General features: G+C 54.6%; 6 protein-coding genes across 6 annotated transcripts; 5 read left to right on the top strand and 1 right to left on the bottom strand.

The window, feature by feature from the left end:
* Positions 1 to 808: 808 nt before the first annotated feature.
* On the top strand, positions 809 to 4,456 carry QC764_202000 (uncharacterized protein; the record flags this gene model as incomplete). Its single annotated transcript, XM_062943902.1, is given in 4 exon segments — positions 809 to 2,434; positions 2,440 to 2,586; positions 2,595 to 3,443; positions 3,500 to 4,456. Coding segments are annotated over 4 exon segments (3,579 nt in total).
* Positions 4,457 to 4,988: 532 nt separating this feature from the next.
* Positions 4,989 to 6,108, top strand: QC764_201990 (uncharacterized protein). Its single transcript, XM_062943901.1, has 3 exons — positions 4,989 to 5,400; positions 5,472 to 5,672; positions 5,743 to 6,108. The coding sequence occupies exons 1-3, from the start codon at positions 5,385 to 5,387 to the stop codon at positions 5,904 to 5,906; spliced, it is 381 nt and encodes a 126-aa protein (XP_062802668.1). The 5' UTR covers positions 4,989 to 5,384; the 3' UTR covers positions 5,907 to 6,108.
* Positions 6,109 to 7,006: 898 nt separating this feature from the next.
* QC764_201980 (uncharacterized protein) lies at positions 7,007 to 11,957 on the top strand. Its single transcript, XM_062943900.1, has 2 exons — positions 7,007 to 11,079; positions 11,157 to 11,957. The coding sequence occupies exons 1-2, from the start codon at positions 7,491 to 7,493 to the stop codon at positions 11,771 to 11,773; spliced, it is 4,206 nt and encodes a 1,401-aa protein (XP_062802667.1). The 5' UTR covers positions 7,007 to 7,490; the 3' UTR covers positions 11,774 to 11,957.
* Positions 11,958 to 12,121: 164 nt separating this feature from the next.
* On the bottom strand, positions 12,122 to 12,413 carry QC764_0032270 (uncharacterized protein; the record flags this gene model as incomplete). Its single annotated transcript, XM_062940202.1, is given in 2 exon segments — positions 12,122 to 12,295; positions 12,309 to 12,413. 2 exon segments carry the CDS (start codon positions 12,411 to 12,413, stop codon positions 12,122 to 12,124), a joined length of 279 nt encoding a protein of 92 aa, XP_062802666.1.
* A 590-nt stretch (positions 12,414 to 13,003) lies between these two features.
* On the top strand, positions 13,004 to 13,825 carry QC764_0032260 (uncharacterized protein; the record flags this gene model as incomplete). The annotated part of the gene is made up of 3 exons (XM_062940201.1): positions 13,004 to 13,311; positions 13,424 to 13,539; positions 13,593 to 13,825. 3 exons carry the CDS (start codon positions 13,004 to 13,006, stop codon positions 13,823 to 13,825), a joined length of 657 nt encoding a protein of 218 aa, XP_062802665.1.
* A 116-nt stretch (positions 13,826 to 13,941) lies between these two features.
* QC764_0032250 (uncharacterized protein) lies at positions 13,942 to 15,590 on the top strand (the record flags this gene model as incomplete). The annotated part of the gene is made up of 2 exons (XM_062940200.1): positions 13,942 to 14,116; positions 14,213 to 15,590. Exons 1-2 carry the CDS (start codon positions 13,974 to 13,976, stop codon positions 15,588 to 15,590), a joined length of 1,521 nt encoding a protein of 506 aa, XP_062802664.1. The 5' UTR covers positions 13,942 to 13,973.
* Between the last annotated feature and the right edge of the window lie 124 nt (positions 15,591 to 15,714).

Raw genomic sequence — 15,714 nt, 5'->3', positions numbered from 1 at the left:
TCGCGATACCTTTTTTTTCTTTTTCTTTTTGTCAGCGGCGACAATTGAGATACGAGTCGATTTATTTTCACGACGAATATTGAGTCGACTTTCATCATAGGAAAAGCTCAACAAACATAACATTGCGACTTGCGCGAGCGACATCGTTCCATCGCAAAATACAAACCGACTTCGACTCGATCACGACTTCTTATCAACACCACCCCCGAATCACCACATCACAATTTGACAAGGGAAGCACCCGCCCGACAACTAGCTACCATGTCGGGCTTTCGCCTCCCAGAGTCGTCCTCCCCGCCTGGGAGTCCCAACGCTCGGGTGAATAAAAAGAATTTTTCGAGTTTTGGGGATAGTCTGTTTGGGGAGTCTGTTTCTTCAAACAACGCGGGCGGTGGTGGTTTTGGTGGTAAATTCAAGGAGGAACATCCTGAGTTTGCTAGTAGCGGGCTTGATACTGCGGGTAGTTTTACGCCGGCGGGGCAGCCGAGGTATATGGCTAGTTCGGTTATGGGAGGGGAGGAAGGGGTTGTTTACTGGTGGTGGGGGGGATAACAAAGAGAAGAAGAATGATTTTAGTCTGAGCTTTGGGAGTAGTATTGGGGGGATAAGACGCCTGAGGTGAAGGGGTTGGGTGGTGGTGGTGGTGGGGGGAGGGGAATAAGATGTTTGGGGGCAGGGGAAGAGTTTGTTTGGGCAGGCGGGGGAGGAAGGAGGAGGGGGGGAGAAGGTGGAGGGTGGGTTGTTTTCGCAGACAACGACGACGACGACGGATAAGCCGGTGTCGGGGCTCTTTGGGAATGGAGGGGGCATGTTTAACACTAACACGGCCCAGGTAAAGCCTTCGACGGGAGGGTTATTTTCGACGAACCCGCAGGAGGAGCCACCTTCCAGTCTCTTTGCCAAGCCAGCTGCCGATAAGGCCCCTTCGGGTTCGTTTGGGCAAGAGGCAAAGGAGACTAAGGCTCCGTCTGGTCTCTTTACGAGCAAATCGGATAATTTGTTTGGGACAAAACCGCAGGAGAAGCCGCCTTCGAGCCTTTTCTCGCAACCACCACCGAGCCAGGAGAAGCCAGCTTCTAGCTTGTTTTCACACCCTCCTCAGGATAAGCCTCCTGCCAGCCTATTTGCGAAGCCAGCTCAGGACAAGCCTCCTACGAGTCTTTTTGCGAACCAGTCACAGGAGAAGCCGCCCTCTAGTCTATTTGCCAACCAGGCTCAGGAGAAACCACCCTCGAGCCTATTTGCAAACCAATATCAAGAAAAGCCCCCCGCCAGTCTCTTCGCACAGCCAAAGCCGCAGGCCCCATCCTCAAACATGTTTGCTGCTCCCAAGCAGCCTCAGGCTCCCCCAAAGCCATTGTTTGGAGGTGCTGCTCCCAAGCCATCTCTCGGAGGCAGATCCGCCATCGGGCAGCACCACACCAGACAACCTAGCAAACTGAGCCGCAGCGTCATGGCCGAGGAATTTGCTTCAGAGGAAGAGGGCATCGCTGAAGAAATCGAGGAACCGGTTCTTCCTACCGCCAAGAGAACTCAGTTTGCCCCCACGACCACGAGCAATGCGGGAACCACGGCGCCAACTAGAGGTTTCGCCGTTCCAGAGTCTGATAGTGAGGATGACGAAGGCGACACCGACATGTGGTTGGATATGAACGCGGCTGCTGCTGCTAAGCGAGCCCAAGTAGGTGATGAGTCTGATCTGCTCATGTTCGCCACACCCGCTGCCACCGAGAGAGCTCGTATGGACGCGGAGAACATCTTCCGTGCTACCGCCCGGTCGTCTGTCGGTCCAAGCGGCTTCACCAAGCCAAAGGAATTCCGCTTTGCGGCTTTGGCCAAGGATGCCTACAGCCGGATGGGCACCGCCGAAATCAATGAAACTCCTCAGATCATCCTCAACACGGAGAACCTCATCGAGAAGCTCTACGACGAGGGCGTTGGCGAGGAGGGGGAAAACCCCGAGAAGATGGACGACGTCCTCGCTGAGGTTGCGGGCGGCGTGGCGGAGCTGTGGAGGGACTACGCGAACAAGCTGCCGAGGCCGTACGAGGAGCATCCGGTCGAGATAGGGCCCGGCCCGCATGCGACCACGTTTGAAAAGGCAAACTATTTGGCTAATCTGGCGCTGCGGATCCACCACACGAGATATGAGGAGGGGATGGCGGAGCCGCTGCCGCAGACGATGTTTCAGTGGCTGGAGGAGTATCATGATATGTACCAGAACCAGACGGAGGAGATTTTGGCGCACAACCCCAGCCCGGCGTGCCACGGGCTGTTCTGGCAGGCGGTTTTTGTGAGCTTGCTGAGGGGGAAGGTGGAGGATGCGGTGGCGCTGCTGGCGAATGCCGGGTGGGAGGCTGTGAGGGGGGTGAATAGGGAGTATGCCTACACGGAGAGGGCGCTGGAGAATGTGGACAGGGCGGTGGGGGAGCTGGTGAGTGTTTTGGAGGGGTGTCCGGGGGTGGGGGGTTGGGAGATTTATGGGGGGGAGGGGAGCTGTTTAGGGTGAGGGCGAGGGCGAGTTTGGAGTTGTTGAGGCGGTTCGCGGAGGGGAGTGATGAGGGGGAATTTGGGGGAGCCTGGGGAGTAACAAGGAGAGTTTTGGGGGGATGGCGAGACGGGCGGAGAGCAAAGTGCCGTGGGAGATTTATGAGAATCTGAATATTGTTTTTGACATTGTGCTGGGGGAGAAGGCGGCGATTATGGAGGCGGCGCAGGACTGGCTGGAGGCTACGGTTGGGTTGCTGGGGTGGTGGGATGAGAGCAGGGTGGAGAGGAAGGGGGGGGAGGGTGGGAAGGGGTTTAGGGGAAGCCAGATGGGGAGGTCACAGGCTTTGGTTGTGAGGGATAGGGGGGTGGAGGATGGGAATTATTTGGATAGGTTGGGGAGGGCCTTTCACGCGGCGGTGGAGAGTGATTTCCACTTCAACAGTCAGAACCCGGTTGAGTTGGGGATGGCGTGCATCTTTGAGGATAACGTCAAGGCTGTTATTGGGCTGCTGAGGGGATGGTCGCTGCCGATCGCGACTGCACTGGCCGAGATTGCCAGCTTGGGCAAGTGGCTGCCAGCTCACCGGCCGGTGGGCGTGTTTGGGTTTGATGACCTGGACATGGATGATCTGGAGGTGCTGGGTGTCGATCCTGGGAGCCCGGACGATGTTGATGGCATCAAGGATAGCACCCTTGCCCAGTACGCCAGGGCCTTGTCCGAGTTTGAGGAGCTTTCCAAGGTGGCGGTTCAGGGAGTCACCAGGGATGGATGGGAGCTGGCCATTCACGTGCTGGGGAGGATGGACTCTGCCGAGTACAGCGAGGACCTGATGAAGGATTTGGTGCAGCAGCAGATTGACAAGCTGCATGTTGACTCGAGCAGGACGGTGGATAAGCTATGGAGCTTGTTGAATGAGTTGGGGATGATTCCTTATGCTGAGGACACCGCTGAGGTATGTTTTTTTCGCCTTGTTTTGTGGTCTGCCACTGATGCTAACATCGTTTGCAGTCTTTTGGTGAGATCCTCGCCCGCGACTCGAAACGCTACGGCGAGGCAATGTGGTACTACGCTCTCGCTCACCGCCCTAACAAAGTCCGCGAGGTCATGAACCTTTTGCTGTCCTACTCCCTCATCCAGTCCTGCGCCTTCCCTCCTGCCCAGGAGCTAGACAACTACCTCGAGCGTCTCCTCAACGACAGGAACAAAACCCTCGAGGACCTCGCAGCCAGAGACATGGAAGGTGCTGAGCTCCTCGGCAAGATGCTCAGCGGTTATGCTTCCCTCAGACAATTCTACGACATTAGAGACAACAAAGACTCCCTCCCTGGCCACATCAGCCCCTTTGCACGGAAGCAGCAAGCCGCCACTGCTCTAGTCAGCGTGATCGCCAGTTCGGACGACAACATCCGCGGCGGTCTGTACGATCAAACACGCGATGGGATCGTCTCGGAAGACTTCCTTCTTGCTTTGCTCGGGGAGGCACTGGTGTTTGTGACTGATCCGTCTAATACAAACGTTCACTTTGGACAGGCTAGCCAGCCGGTCTTGAGCATGGATCAGATTGACACTATACTCAAGGCGATTGAGGACCTGGAGGCGGTGGGGGAGAGGGTCAAGGAGGCGTGTGAGGAGTTTTTGAGGGTGGTGCTGGGGAATGTGCCTGGGAGTGGACTGGCGAAGGGGGGGAGGCCGGAGGATTTGTTGGGGAAGGACAAGGGGGGGAATTTGATGCTTGCTGGTGCGGGAAGTGGGATGGGGAGGGTGGTGAGTGAGTTGAGTAAGAGCTTGAGTGGTGGGAACGGCGGAAGGGGGGTTGGCAATGTGAAGAGGGGGTGGGATTGGAGGGTTGGGGAGGGGATTGGGAGGAATACGGCGGGGAAGGAGATTATGAGAAGGTTGAGGTTGGGGTTGGCGAAGGATGTGGCCGGGTTGTGGTTGGTTGGGGCTGATGAGGTGGAGTGGTGATTATTCTCTGGGAGAGCTTTGTCTTTTTGTAAGGGATACTTGTTAATGTTGTAAGGTTTGGGTGTGTTTAGGGAAGGGATAGTGGGGGGGAAAATGAATAAGAGAAGTTTGATTTATATTGTTGCTGATTGGTGTTGATATGTGTGTCGGTTCTGTAATACGGGGGACAGTATTAGATGAGTTATACTTGATTGGACTGTGGGTTGAGTGAGATGGGCTTGATATTTGACGATGTGTGTATTCCTTAGTAGGTTGCCTCCCAGTGGCTTAACGTGCTTTTTTACTTTGTAAACCGTGAAGCTGCAAGATAAACAGAGATCGGCGATATATCTCTCAGAAGAGCTTACTCCTGGTCAAGATATGTCGTGGTAGAAGACAATCAAAAACCGTTGGCAACGGGCCGTTTGAAACTTGGAACGTATGCTACGCTACTCCGTAGTGCCTGACATTGACTCGACGCAAAGCTGCTCAACCAGGCACATGCCTGCAAAACGGACTCGGGAACAAACACAAATTCCTAGCCGCGGGAATGGGTTCATGCAGTTCATCCTCAAGTCGTCGACATTAATGACTGGTGAAAGTGCGAACAAAGTGTTGATCACGGAGGAGGAAAACAAGGCCAAGATCCCCTGGTGTGGGGTAATGGGTCCGATTCCCGTTTGGGGCCACATGGCGCGTGAGTGCTTGGCTTGTTGGACCTGAGAGAAAATGCGCCGAGGTTGAGTTCACATGTAACAGTCGTCATCGCATCCGGAGGCAGGAAGCGCTAGAAGTGCGCCGAAAGACCGAACAACTTATAAGCCTTTTCTCTCTCTCTCTCTCTCTCTCTCTCCCGGGGTGGTTTGTTTTTAATCTTTCATCCATCGTATCACCTCGCGACTTTTACACAACTTTTCATACATCATTATCACCGCTACAACCCGCAACCATGTCTCTCGCCAACGGTACGCAATCCCCTGCTCCCGCGCTACCCGACGTCGTGTCGCAACAACACTGGATTGCTAACAATGAACAGACAAGTTCCCCTCCTCGGCCGCCTTTGACGCGATCAACCAGGCCATCTCTGCTTCCGACGCCGACCGCAAGGAGGCCATCAAGGCCGGCAACGCTGTTTTCGCCTTTGTGCTCAAGAACAAGGCTGGCGAGACGGACGAGTGGCACATTGATCTTAAGAACAAGGGGGCTGTTGGCAAGGGGCTTGGGGAAAAGCCTACTGGTATGTTTTCCCCTGAAAAAAATAAAAATTGGAAGGATTGTTTATTGATGTGTGTGGTGTGTGGAAATAGTCACCCTCTCCCTCTCCGACGCCGACTTTGGCGCTCTTGTCGCCGGCAAGGCCAACGCGCAGAGACTGTTCATGTCTGGCAAGCTCAAGATCAAGGGAGATGTCATGAAGGCTACCAAGCTGGATCCTATTCTTAAGAAGGCGCAGACTAAGGCTAAGCTTTAGATGTTTTCCTTTTGGGGAGGGGCTGGGAGTTTAGATGTTGTTGTTGTCTGATTTAATGATTGTGCGATGTACTGCTGGGATCTCTTTGTATTAGTATTATACCACCCTGTTCCCCTCTCGAGGATTGGATTCAGAGGGGGGCAGGCAGAGCTCCTGAGATGAGGGCGGACGAATGCGACTTATTTTTTTCTGTGATTATACTTTTTTGTTGGGGTGGGTTTGTTGTCAAGTTGCCAAGGGTGGTGATGCGGGTCACGAAACTTGCCTTGTATTGAATGGCACCCTCACCATAAAATAGTTGACATAGTAAAAGCAGATCAACCTATGCTCTGTTATCAACTATACCTTAAAAGCAGATCAATAGGCCTTTAGAGATCTTTAAAAGGCCTACTAATGATCTTTGATATCATACGGGCTAACCTACTTGTGTGTATCAACTATTTCGCGGGGAGGTGAACGGGCATTGGGGATGGGGTTTGTAACAATTAAAACTTTGCACTTTGCAGGCTATTGGCTGAACCGTTGTCTTGGGTCTGATATACCGTGGCTGGAGTATATGCTAAGGTAAGGCATATGCTGGACATTTGGCCGAAGTATTGTTTGCATGTCAGAGAGGACACGACTTGGAGAGGAGCACGGAGATCATTGGAGCAGCTCTCTCCGAGGGGCAAGAGTCTCTGGGGCCTGTAGTACAAAATGATTGGCTTAAGCATGCTCTTGTCAGGTGAAGAGACTTGCGTCTCTCTCACCAAGGCCACAAGTGGCCCCCTGTAACTGACAGGTATAGATAGAAGTTGGTGTTGCTTGGAAGTCTTTTGCTTACTGCTTACATCCTATCAATAGCCATGTGAAAACAAGATCAAATAGAGCATCGGGCTTCGCGCCAAAGTGAAAACCTTACAGCTACATTGTCTGCAAGGCTGCTCAAAGAGTTGCAGCAAAGACAGCAAAATGGTTGGCTTCGGCAAGATCCGCCGCCTAAAGAAGGCGCCAGAAGTCATCAATCGGTCAGGAGAAGAATGTGGCCCGTGCACACGACCCCCAGTCTCTGCTTTGCCCAGCTAGCGCCCTTTCTCCAGCTTTGCTGCTCTCCTGTGCCGCTGCTTTTGCTTGGGAAAAGTTGCAAGGATTTTTTTCCTGTTGCTGCTCCCAGCTGTCGACCAAGGCAATCTGCCATCGTCTACCTGTCTCTTCACAGGACCACCATATCCTGCATTTCTGTCTCCCACGTCTCCGCTATCTCTGCCCGATAGAAAGCGCGTTGGTTGACAGCCCTAGCCGCGCCAAAAAGTCGCAAACCCACACCGCGCAACTTCGCGCACATCACATCACGTCAATCAACCCCGACAGGGCCCGAAAAGCCTCTTCACCAAAATCCTACCACTACTAACGACGCGACCTAACACGCGACGCAACCCCAACCCACCACCTGCGGCTCTATCGACAAGAGAGACTCGCTCACTCCCTTGTCTCGACTCTGCCATTGTTGTCTAGATAATAGAAATTATTTTCTGGCGACTTTTGGCCTCACCCTCCGATTGCACTCGAAAAGCTCAACACCGGCCACACGAGCGACTCGCAATCATGGAGCCCTCATCCAAGAAGCGAAGCATCTTCGGCCTCGGCGCCCTATTCCAGCGCTCTACCACCCCAACTGAGCAGGACTCCAAGAAGGATGCCACCATGAAGGACGCTGCGCCCTCGCTGCCACGTGCCGCCAGCGCGTCGTCTGCGCCCGAGAGTCCGGCGAAGCGCGCCTCCGACTCCCAGATGGCTTCGCGCAGAATCATCGGTCGGCCCCATGGCCCATCAAGCAAGCTCTCCCAGAGCTTCACAGCATCAGATCTCAACACCAGAACCGTCACGATCGGGACACCAAGACGGATGCCTGGCGACAATCCCAACAAACCCTCCTCGTTTTCCTCGTCCATGGCGACGCGCCCCAATACAAACTTCACAGGCCAGAGCTCTACCCGAACCAACATCTTCCGTTCCTCAACCATCTCATCCCGCCCTGGCCTTCCCAACTACTCGTCCTCGAAGCCGACGAGCTCACTGAACCAGAGCTTCCCGCCAAACACCCCCGGCAGGGCGACGACACGGGCTGCTACCGCCGAGCTTAATGGGCGCGCCCTGCCCCAACCATCCACCTCGGGTGATCTCTTCAAGATGAGGATTCAGTCCCCACCGGTTCATCTCACGGGAGAAATGATGGCTAAGGAGGTGCCCAGTGAGCTCAACCGAACCGGATCGGTCTATGCCGACGAGTTCCTGGCGCACTACTGCCCCCCCGATCTCGACGAGCAACAGAGACGCCAGTTCTTTTGCATTCTCGACTTGCGACGGTTGAAGTATGCCGCCGACGAGGTTTTTAACAAGAAAGACTGGAAGATTAATATCTTGAACTTTGCAAAGGAGTACGAGAAGAGCCGAAGCTTGATCATGCTGCGATATGGCCTTTACGAGTTCAAGACGGTGCGCGCCTCCGAGGCTGTCAAGAAGGAATGGAAGGAGAAGCACAATATCCCCGATTCCGATGACGAGGAAGAGACTGCGCCCAAGACGAACGGCGGAGCGAAGCGCAAGGCGTCGATCGAGCTGAGCCCTCAGCCAGGGGCCCGCCCAGGCCTTGGTCTGAGCAGTATCCAGCGCACTCGTGCGCCCGAGGTTTCTGCGAAGAACAAGCGCAAGGCCGACGAGGAGCCCGAGGAGAGCAACCAGCCGGCCAAGTTGCAGAAGCCAGGTCCTTCCCCTGCCAAGGCTCCATCGGCTACCAAGTCTCTGTTTGAGAAAGTCGCGAACAACACTCCTGTCAAGTCCTTGAAGGCTTCGACAAGCAGCCTCTTCGAGCCTAGCACGAAAGCCAAGCCCAACGGACTGTTTGCGTCTTCCTCGAAGCCAGCTGGGTCGTCTAATATCTTTGGTCATCTGTCCGACACGAGCAAGAACAGCGGTAATGAGGGTGCTGATGAAGACAGTGACAGTGAATCCGATGCCGAGGAAGAGGACACCGAGGAGGCTAGCGGATCCGAGGACCAGACTGACAGCGGCGAGGGTTCTTCTGGCGACAAGAAGGCGTCGGTTAACGGCACCTCGAGCTCCTCGTCGGAGGCGGGCGAGAGCTTCAGCCAGGGCCGCAGCCTGTTTGAAAGAATCACACGGGACGCTGACGGCAAGCCAGTTCGGAAGCTCAGTACTCATGATGGATCTCTGTTCCCTACCCCTGCTGAAAAGGAGAGAGCTGTCAGCCCAGTCAAGGAGACTGCCCCTGTGCCTGCGCCTAAGCCTGCGCCTGCCAACAAGACCTGGGATGCTAATACTCCTATCAAGTTCGCGGCCCCGGCTGCGGCTACAGCTCCAGGCACTTCTCTGTTCGGTTCTACTGCTCCCAAGCCTGCCGCGTCTAGTGGCAGCCTTTTCGGGTCGGCCAAGCCTGCGGAGACACCCAAGGAGACGCCTGCACCTACTAACCTGTTTGGAGGTACTGTGAAGACGGTTGATGAGGCTTCCGAGGAGACTTCCAAGCCTCCTGCTAACCTATTCTCGGGCTTCCAGCCTAAGCCCGCTGATTCGACTCCTGCTGCTACTCCTGCTTTTGACGGATTTAAGCCATCCACGTCTACCGGCACAGGCGCGTCACTCTTTGGCTCGTCCGTCGCTGCTCCCGCTGCCTCTGAGCCCAAGAAGGAGGAGAAGAAGGTTGCCACCGTGCCTGGTCTGCCAACCACTGCCCCTACCTCGTTCACCTTCGGCGGGAAGTCTATCAGCGTTGCTGCCGACAACAAGGCTGCTACTGCTACTGCTACCTTCAAGCCTACGGACATGTTTGGTGAGAACAAGAAGGAGATTGCCCCTGCCAAGCTCCTATTTGGCGAGGCCAAGAAGGAGGAGACTCCTGCGGCGAGCACTCCTCCCGCCGCGTCCCTGTTCGGCAGCACTGCGACCACCGAGGCTGCTAAGCCCGCCGAGGCCAAGAGTCTCTTTGGCGCGAGCACTGTGGCCCCCACGATGGAGACCAAGACCCTGTTTGGTGCTTCCGCTACTGCCCCGTCTACCGAGGAGCCTGCGGCGAAGAAGTTTGCCTTTGGCAGCACTGACACCAAGTCTGCGACTCCTTCTCTTTTTGGATCTAATGCTTCCACTCCTGTACCTGAGGCTCCCAAGCCTGCCGAGACTAAGAGCCTCTTTGGCGCAGGTACTGCTGCTCCTGCCACGGAGACTAAGAGCTTGTTCGGCGCCTCGACCGCCGCTCCGGGTGCCAGCTTGTTCGGAAGCAACAAACAGCCTGCCGCTGCCGGCACGCCTCTCTTTGGTGCCAGCACCACTGCGGCCCCGGCTACCGAGACCAAGAGTTTGTTTGGTAGCACTGCGACTACACCTGTTCCGGAGAGCAAGCCTCTTTTCGGTAGCACTACGCCGGCCCCCGAGACCAAGTCTTTGTTCGGCAGCACCACTCCTGCCCCGGAGGCCAAGCCCTTTACGTTTGGTGCTGCTCCTGCGGCGGAGACCAAGTCGCTGTTTGGCAACACTTCTTCCGCTGCCACGGAAACGAAGAGCCTGTTTGGCACCACCTCGGCGCCAGAGAGCAAGCCCTTCTTTGGTGGAAGCACGATCCAGCCAGAGTCGAAGCCTCCTGCCAGCCTGTTTGCTAACAGCCAGACTCTGGCGCCCTCTGCGCCCCTGGCTAGCAACATTTTCAGCTTCGGTGGCTCACAGACTACGGTTCCGGCTACACAGTCCTTTACCTTTGGATCTACACCTGCCTCGCAGCCTGCGGCGCCGGCGGGTGGTTCCACCTTTGGCAACGCCGGTGCCACTGCCGGCGCTTCCACCTCGTTCAACTTCACGGCCGGTGGTAGCAACTCGGCCAACAACTCGTTCAACAACCCATTCACGTCGGGCCAGGACGGTCCCCCGACCGCCCCGACATCTTTCACCTTCGGCAGTGGTGCTCCTGCCGCCACGCAGTCCTTCACCTTTGGCAGCACCCCTGCCCCTAGTGCGGGCGGTGTCCCTACTTTCAGCTTCGGTGGCGCGTCGGATGCCGGCGCTTCTCAAGCCGTTCCTTCATCGGGGCCCGTGTTCTCCTTTGGTGGTGCGTCCCAGAACCCCGCCGGGGGTTCCATCTTTGCAAACAGTTTGGCTCCTGGTGGGGGAACCTCTACAGGTACAAGTGAGTATTTGCCCTACCCCTGACTTCACTTCACTTCAAAATCCATATTAATTCGATCTTTTCCCCTTTCCCCCCAGATACCCCTTTCACATTCGGAGGTGCTTCAAGTCTGGCGACGACGCCGGCTGCTGGGACCCCCGAGCCTTCTGCCAGCGGCAATAATGCTGCCGCTGCTGCCGCTGCTACTGCCACCACTGCTACTCACGATGGTAACACTCAAGGGACAAACGCTGACGGGGATGACGCACCACAGGAGCATCAAATCTCGCTAACCGACGGCGGCCGGGGCGAGGAGGACGAGTCCGTCGTCCATGAAGTCCGCGCCAAGGCAATGAAGTATAACACGGGAGAGGCTGACGAGAACGACTCGTCGACTGATAATAACAGCAACAAGAAGAAGGGGTGGGCGGTGCAGGGGATTGGTAATCTGAAGCTGCTGAAGCACAAGGAGACGGGGGCGGTGAGGTTGTTGTTGAGAGCAGAGCCGCGCGGGCACATTGCGTTTAATAAGTTGTTGATTCCGAGCATAACGTACAAGGTTGACCCGCCGGGGGCGAAGGCGGTGAAGGTGGTGGTGGCGAAGGATAATGGGAAGGGGTTAGAGACGTGGATGTTGCAGGTCAAGACGAAGGAGATGGCGGAGGTGTTGGCGGGGAAATTGGAGGGGGAGAAGAAGGGGAATGAGAAGAAGTGAGGGGAGGGGTTGGGGGAGTAATTTATTATTGTTTTTATTTATTTAAAATTCGGGAAAGGTGTATGGGTTGGGGGTATTGTATATCCTAGGCATTGATCAGCATGGGGTGTATAAAAGGTAAGGTTATTTTTTTGTTTCGACAGAAATGGTTTTTTTTTTGGTTTGCATTAGATGGCAGCACATATTTTGATATTGGGGTGGTGTGTGTGGGATTAGGGGGTAGGGGTAGGGAGGGAAGGAAGGAAATGTAACTTTATTATCGACACAGTTTTGGGGGGGGCATCAGCATTCATTGTTTTGCGATTTTACCTTTTCCATCTTTCTGTTAAATGTAACTACCAGTTTTTTTCAAGTTGTTGCTTTTTGGTATGGGGGGTTTGGATTGGAATGTTTGGTATGGTATGGATGGATGGATGATTGGGGCTGTCCTGTCTTGAGATTGATTAACTGTGGGGGGAGGGTGCAGGGGAAGGGGGCGAGTGAACAAAACAATGAGAGATCGGGTATTTTGAAGATTCCCAATTGAGAGAGAGAGAGAGAGAGAGAGAGAGAGAGAGAGAGAGAGAGAGAGAATAAATATGAGAGGGGAGAATGTGTATTTGTAAATATTGCCGGTCTTGCAGGTGAGAAGGGTGAACATGATGGATGTGTTTGATGTGTTGTGTGGATTGATTGGATGTTGAGAGTGTGTGAGTGTGAGTGAGGCTTGTGTGAGGTGTAGAAGGCGTCCAGACAAAATGTTGCCCGCCATACCATGGGTTTTGTTGGGGTAAAATGCTGACTGCAGACAAACTGGTATACACTCGGGGATTTGTTTGTATGAGGGAGTGATTGCTGACTTGACTTTTGTTGCCGTCAAAGGTCGTTTGTCTTGCTCGTTTCCCGTAAGTGCAAGTATCATCCAAGTTACACACGATCAATTCACAAACCTACCTACCTAGCTAGCTAGCTAGCTAGCTAGCTAACCAGCTACAGCTTTACTCACCTACAACAATGCGGTAGCCAAGACACTCGACTTTTCAATTTCCACTTCAACCGGATTATCATCATCATCATCATCATCATCATCGGTGATCAACAATGAAAACTCTCCTTGTGTTAATCCTCTTCCCATCTTTCTCCTCCTCATCAGTAGTAGCCGGTGATGATGTTGTTGCTCATCACAAACCACAGGATTGTCACTCTGGGGGTGAAGAGCAGCACCCACCACCAAAATGGTGGCGTGCCTCGATGTCCCGAAACGGGAGTACACCTTACTACGCTGGAGATCAGGCATACGAGTATTATCGGGACGTGGTCGAGTTTGGGGCTGATCCGACGGGGGGGAAGTCGAGCAGTGAGGGCATCAATGCGGCGGTATCAGCCGGGAACAGGGCGAACAATACTGTTACTACCCTCCCGGCTTATGTCTCGCTGCCCCCGGGGGTTTATCTGATTACGGAGCCGGTGCAGTTATTGGTGTCGACTTATCTTGTCGGGAGTCCGGGGGTGTTTGGGGAGACGGTGTTGAAGGCGGCACCGGAATTGGGGACACGGCCGTGAGTGGGTGATTTGCTCTTGCTGGTGGCTGGCACTTGTTTATTTCTTGTTCTGTCGTGGGGTTACTCCGATTTTGCTGGCGGAGAAGTGCTGATGAACTTGTGTTTGTAGGGTGGTGCTTGGTTACGATCCCTACCAAGGCCAAGGCAGCGCCAACAAGAACTTTTATATCGCCCTCCGCAATGTGGTGGTTGATATGACTGCTGTACCGAAAGAGACGGCAGCTAGTAAGTCGTTTCACTGTTCCCTGTGTTGGAGATGGTGGTAACCAGCGTTACAGAGGGGATCGAATGGAGTGTAAGTCAGGGGAGTAGTCTCTCCAACATCAAGATTGTGATGCCGAGGGGTGAGGGGGTGAGGCATAGGGGGGTGGCGATGGATTTTGGGGGTGGGTCGGGGAAGGTTGTTAGTGAGGTGATGGTTGAGGGCGGACAGATAGGGTTGGAAATAAATAATCAGCAATACACGTTAAAGGGGGTGAAGGTTAAGGGGCGGAGGTGGGGATTAGGGTGAAGAGGGGTATGTGGTTAACATCATAGGGGCGGAAGTTGAGGGGTGTGGGATTGGGTTGGATTTAAGGGGGGGAGAATGGCAAAAAGGGGAGGTGGTTGGGGGGGTGTCGGTTGTTGATACTGTTTTGAGGGAATGTGAGACAGGAGTGATGGTGAGAGACAGGGGGCAGGGGGTGGTGTTGGATTGGGTTGAGGTTGGTGGTGGAGAGAATGTGGCTGTTAGAACTGGGGATATGGAGGTGTTACTGAGGGGAAATGTGAAAAGGGGGCAGGTGTGGGTTATGGGGAATAGGTGAGTCTTTTCTGTTTGTTGATCTGAAAAGAAGAGGTGGAAAGGTGGAAGGGGGGGGGTGTGGTAAAGAACACAACTGACAAAGACTCACTCCAGATCGCCTAATGACTCTCAAGAACCCAAAACCTACCCTGCCCCCCGGCAGCCCTCCCTCGTCACCCCAGAAGGAACCTACCTCACCAAACCCCTGCCGCAATACACCTCGTTCTCTCCCTCCCAAATAATCAACATCAGATCCGACCCCTCCCACCCCGTCTACGGAGACAACACCCACGACGACGGCCCCTCCATCAGCGCTATCCTCGCCAAAGCATCCACCCCCGGATGCAACACTGTGGTCCTCTTCCCCCGAGGCATTTACCTCACCCGCTCAACCATCCTGATCCCACCAAACACCCGCCTCGTCGGCGAAGTCCTATCCACCATCTCCGGCACCGGTCCCCTTTTCTCCAACTCCTCCTCCCCCCAACCAGTCGTCCACATCGCCGCTCCCCCCAACTCCGATGTCACTGGCCCAGTAGAGCTATCCGACATCCTCATTTCAGTCCAAGAAATCTCCCCCGGCGCCACCCTCCTGCAAATCTCCCTCCCCGATGTCTCCCTCTGGTCTGTCGTGCTGAGAGTAGGAGGCAGCATCGACACAATCATCACCGATTCCTGCTCCAACCCGAACCCATCAACCTGCCTCGCCGCGCACACCTTGTTGGATATCACCTCCACAACGTCAAACATCTACCTAGAAAACATCTGGGGCTGGGCAGCCGACCATGCCCTGGATGTGATCCCCAACGTCCCAGCGCAAAACATAGCCGTTGGTCGCGGGTTGACCATCTCCCACACCTCGGGGCCGGTAACCATGATCGGAACGAGCTTCGAACACTGCGTACTGTATCAATACGGCTTCTTCGACACGAGAGATATTCTGGTGATAGGGCAACAGACTGAATCACCTTACTGGCAGGGTCAGGGTACTTCCTTGCGAGCTCCGGGGCCATGGGAGGGAGAGGTAGCATTTCATCATTGTGAGAAACAAGGAATGGGTGGTGATGACAGGTGCTTCCGCGCCTGGGGAGCGTACCTTGACAACGTGACCGATACAACCATCCACGGGTCGGCAATGTGGGTGTTTTTCAACGGGATGGATGATAACTTGTGGGATGATCCGCAGTGTGAGGGGACGGGTGGGGTTTGTCAGACGAATATGGTTTTTGTCAGGGGGACGATGGAAGGGGTGAGGTGGTTTTCTATGGGGAGTAAAAGTGTGGAGAATATGGTTTATAGGGTTGGTGAGCAGGTTGGTTTGGTGAGGCAGGGGGATGTTTCTGGCGGTTGGGGGGGTGTATTAGCTGCGTATTTTCTTGACGGGGTGGGAGGGGACGGGGGTGGTGGTGATGACTCCGGGGGTGGGAGGGTGATTGTGGGAGGGTTGACACTGGGGGTGGCGGGGGTGTTTGGACTTTGGGCATTGATGTGATTTGAGATGTGAATGAAGGGGTGGAAAATAATGTGCTGTTTTTGAAGATGACTGGAAAGGAGGTTGATGCAAAGAGGCGATGCCGATGCAGGCTATTTCTGACATACATAAGTGCTATTTCAGT

This window comes from Podospora pseudoanserina, chromosome 2 (genome assembly GCF_035222485.1).
Source record: "Podospora pseudoanserina strain CBS 124.78 chromosome 2, whole genome shotgun sequence".
NCBI lineage: Eukaryota > Fungi > Ascomycota > Sordariomycetes > Sordariales > Podosporaceae > Podospora > Podospora pseudoanserina.
Note: the sequence above shows the minus strand (reverse complement) of the source record. Positions and strands in the feature narration are given on the sequence as shown.

Coding starts and splice junctions, on each gene's coding strand:
- QC764_201990 (XM_062943901.1), top strand. Junction 5,673..5,742: donor GCTTGGGGAAAAGCCTACTG/GTATGTTTTCCC, acceptor GTGTGGAAATAG/TCACCCTCTCCCTCTCCGAC.
- QC764_201980 (XM_062943900.1), top strand. CDS start 7,491: ATGGAGCCCTCATCCAAGAAGCGAAGCATCTTCGGCCTCGGCGCCCTA. Junction 11,080..11,156: donor GGGAACCTCTACAGGTACAA/GTGAGTATTTGC, acceptor CTTTCCCCCCAG/ATACCCCTTTCACATTCGGA.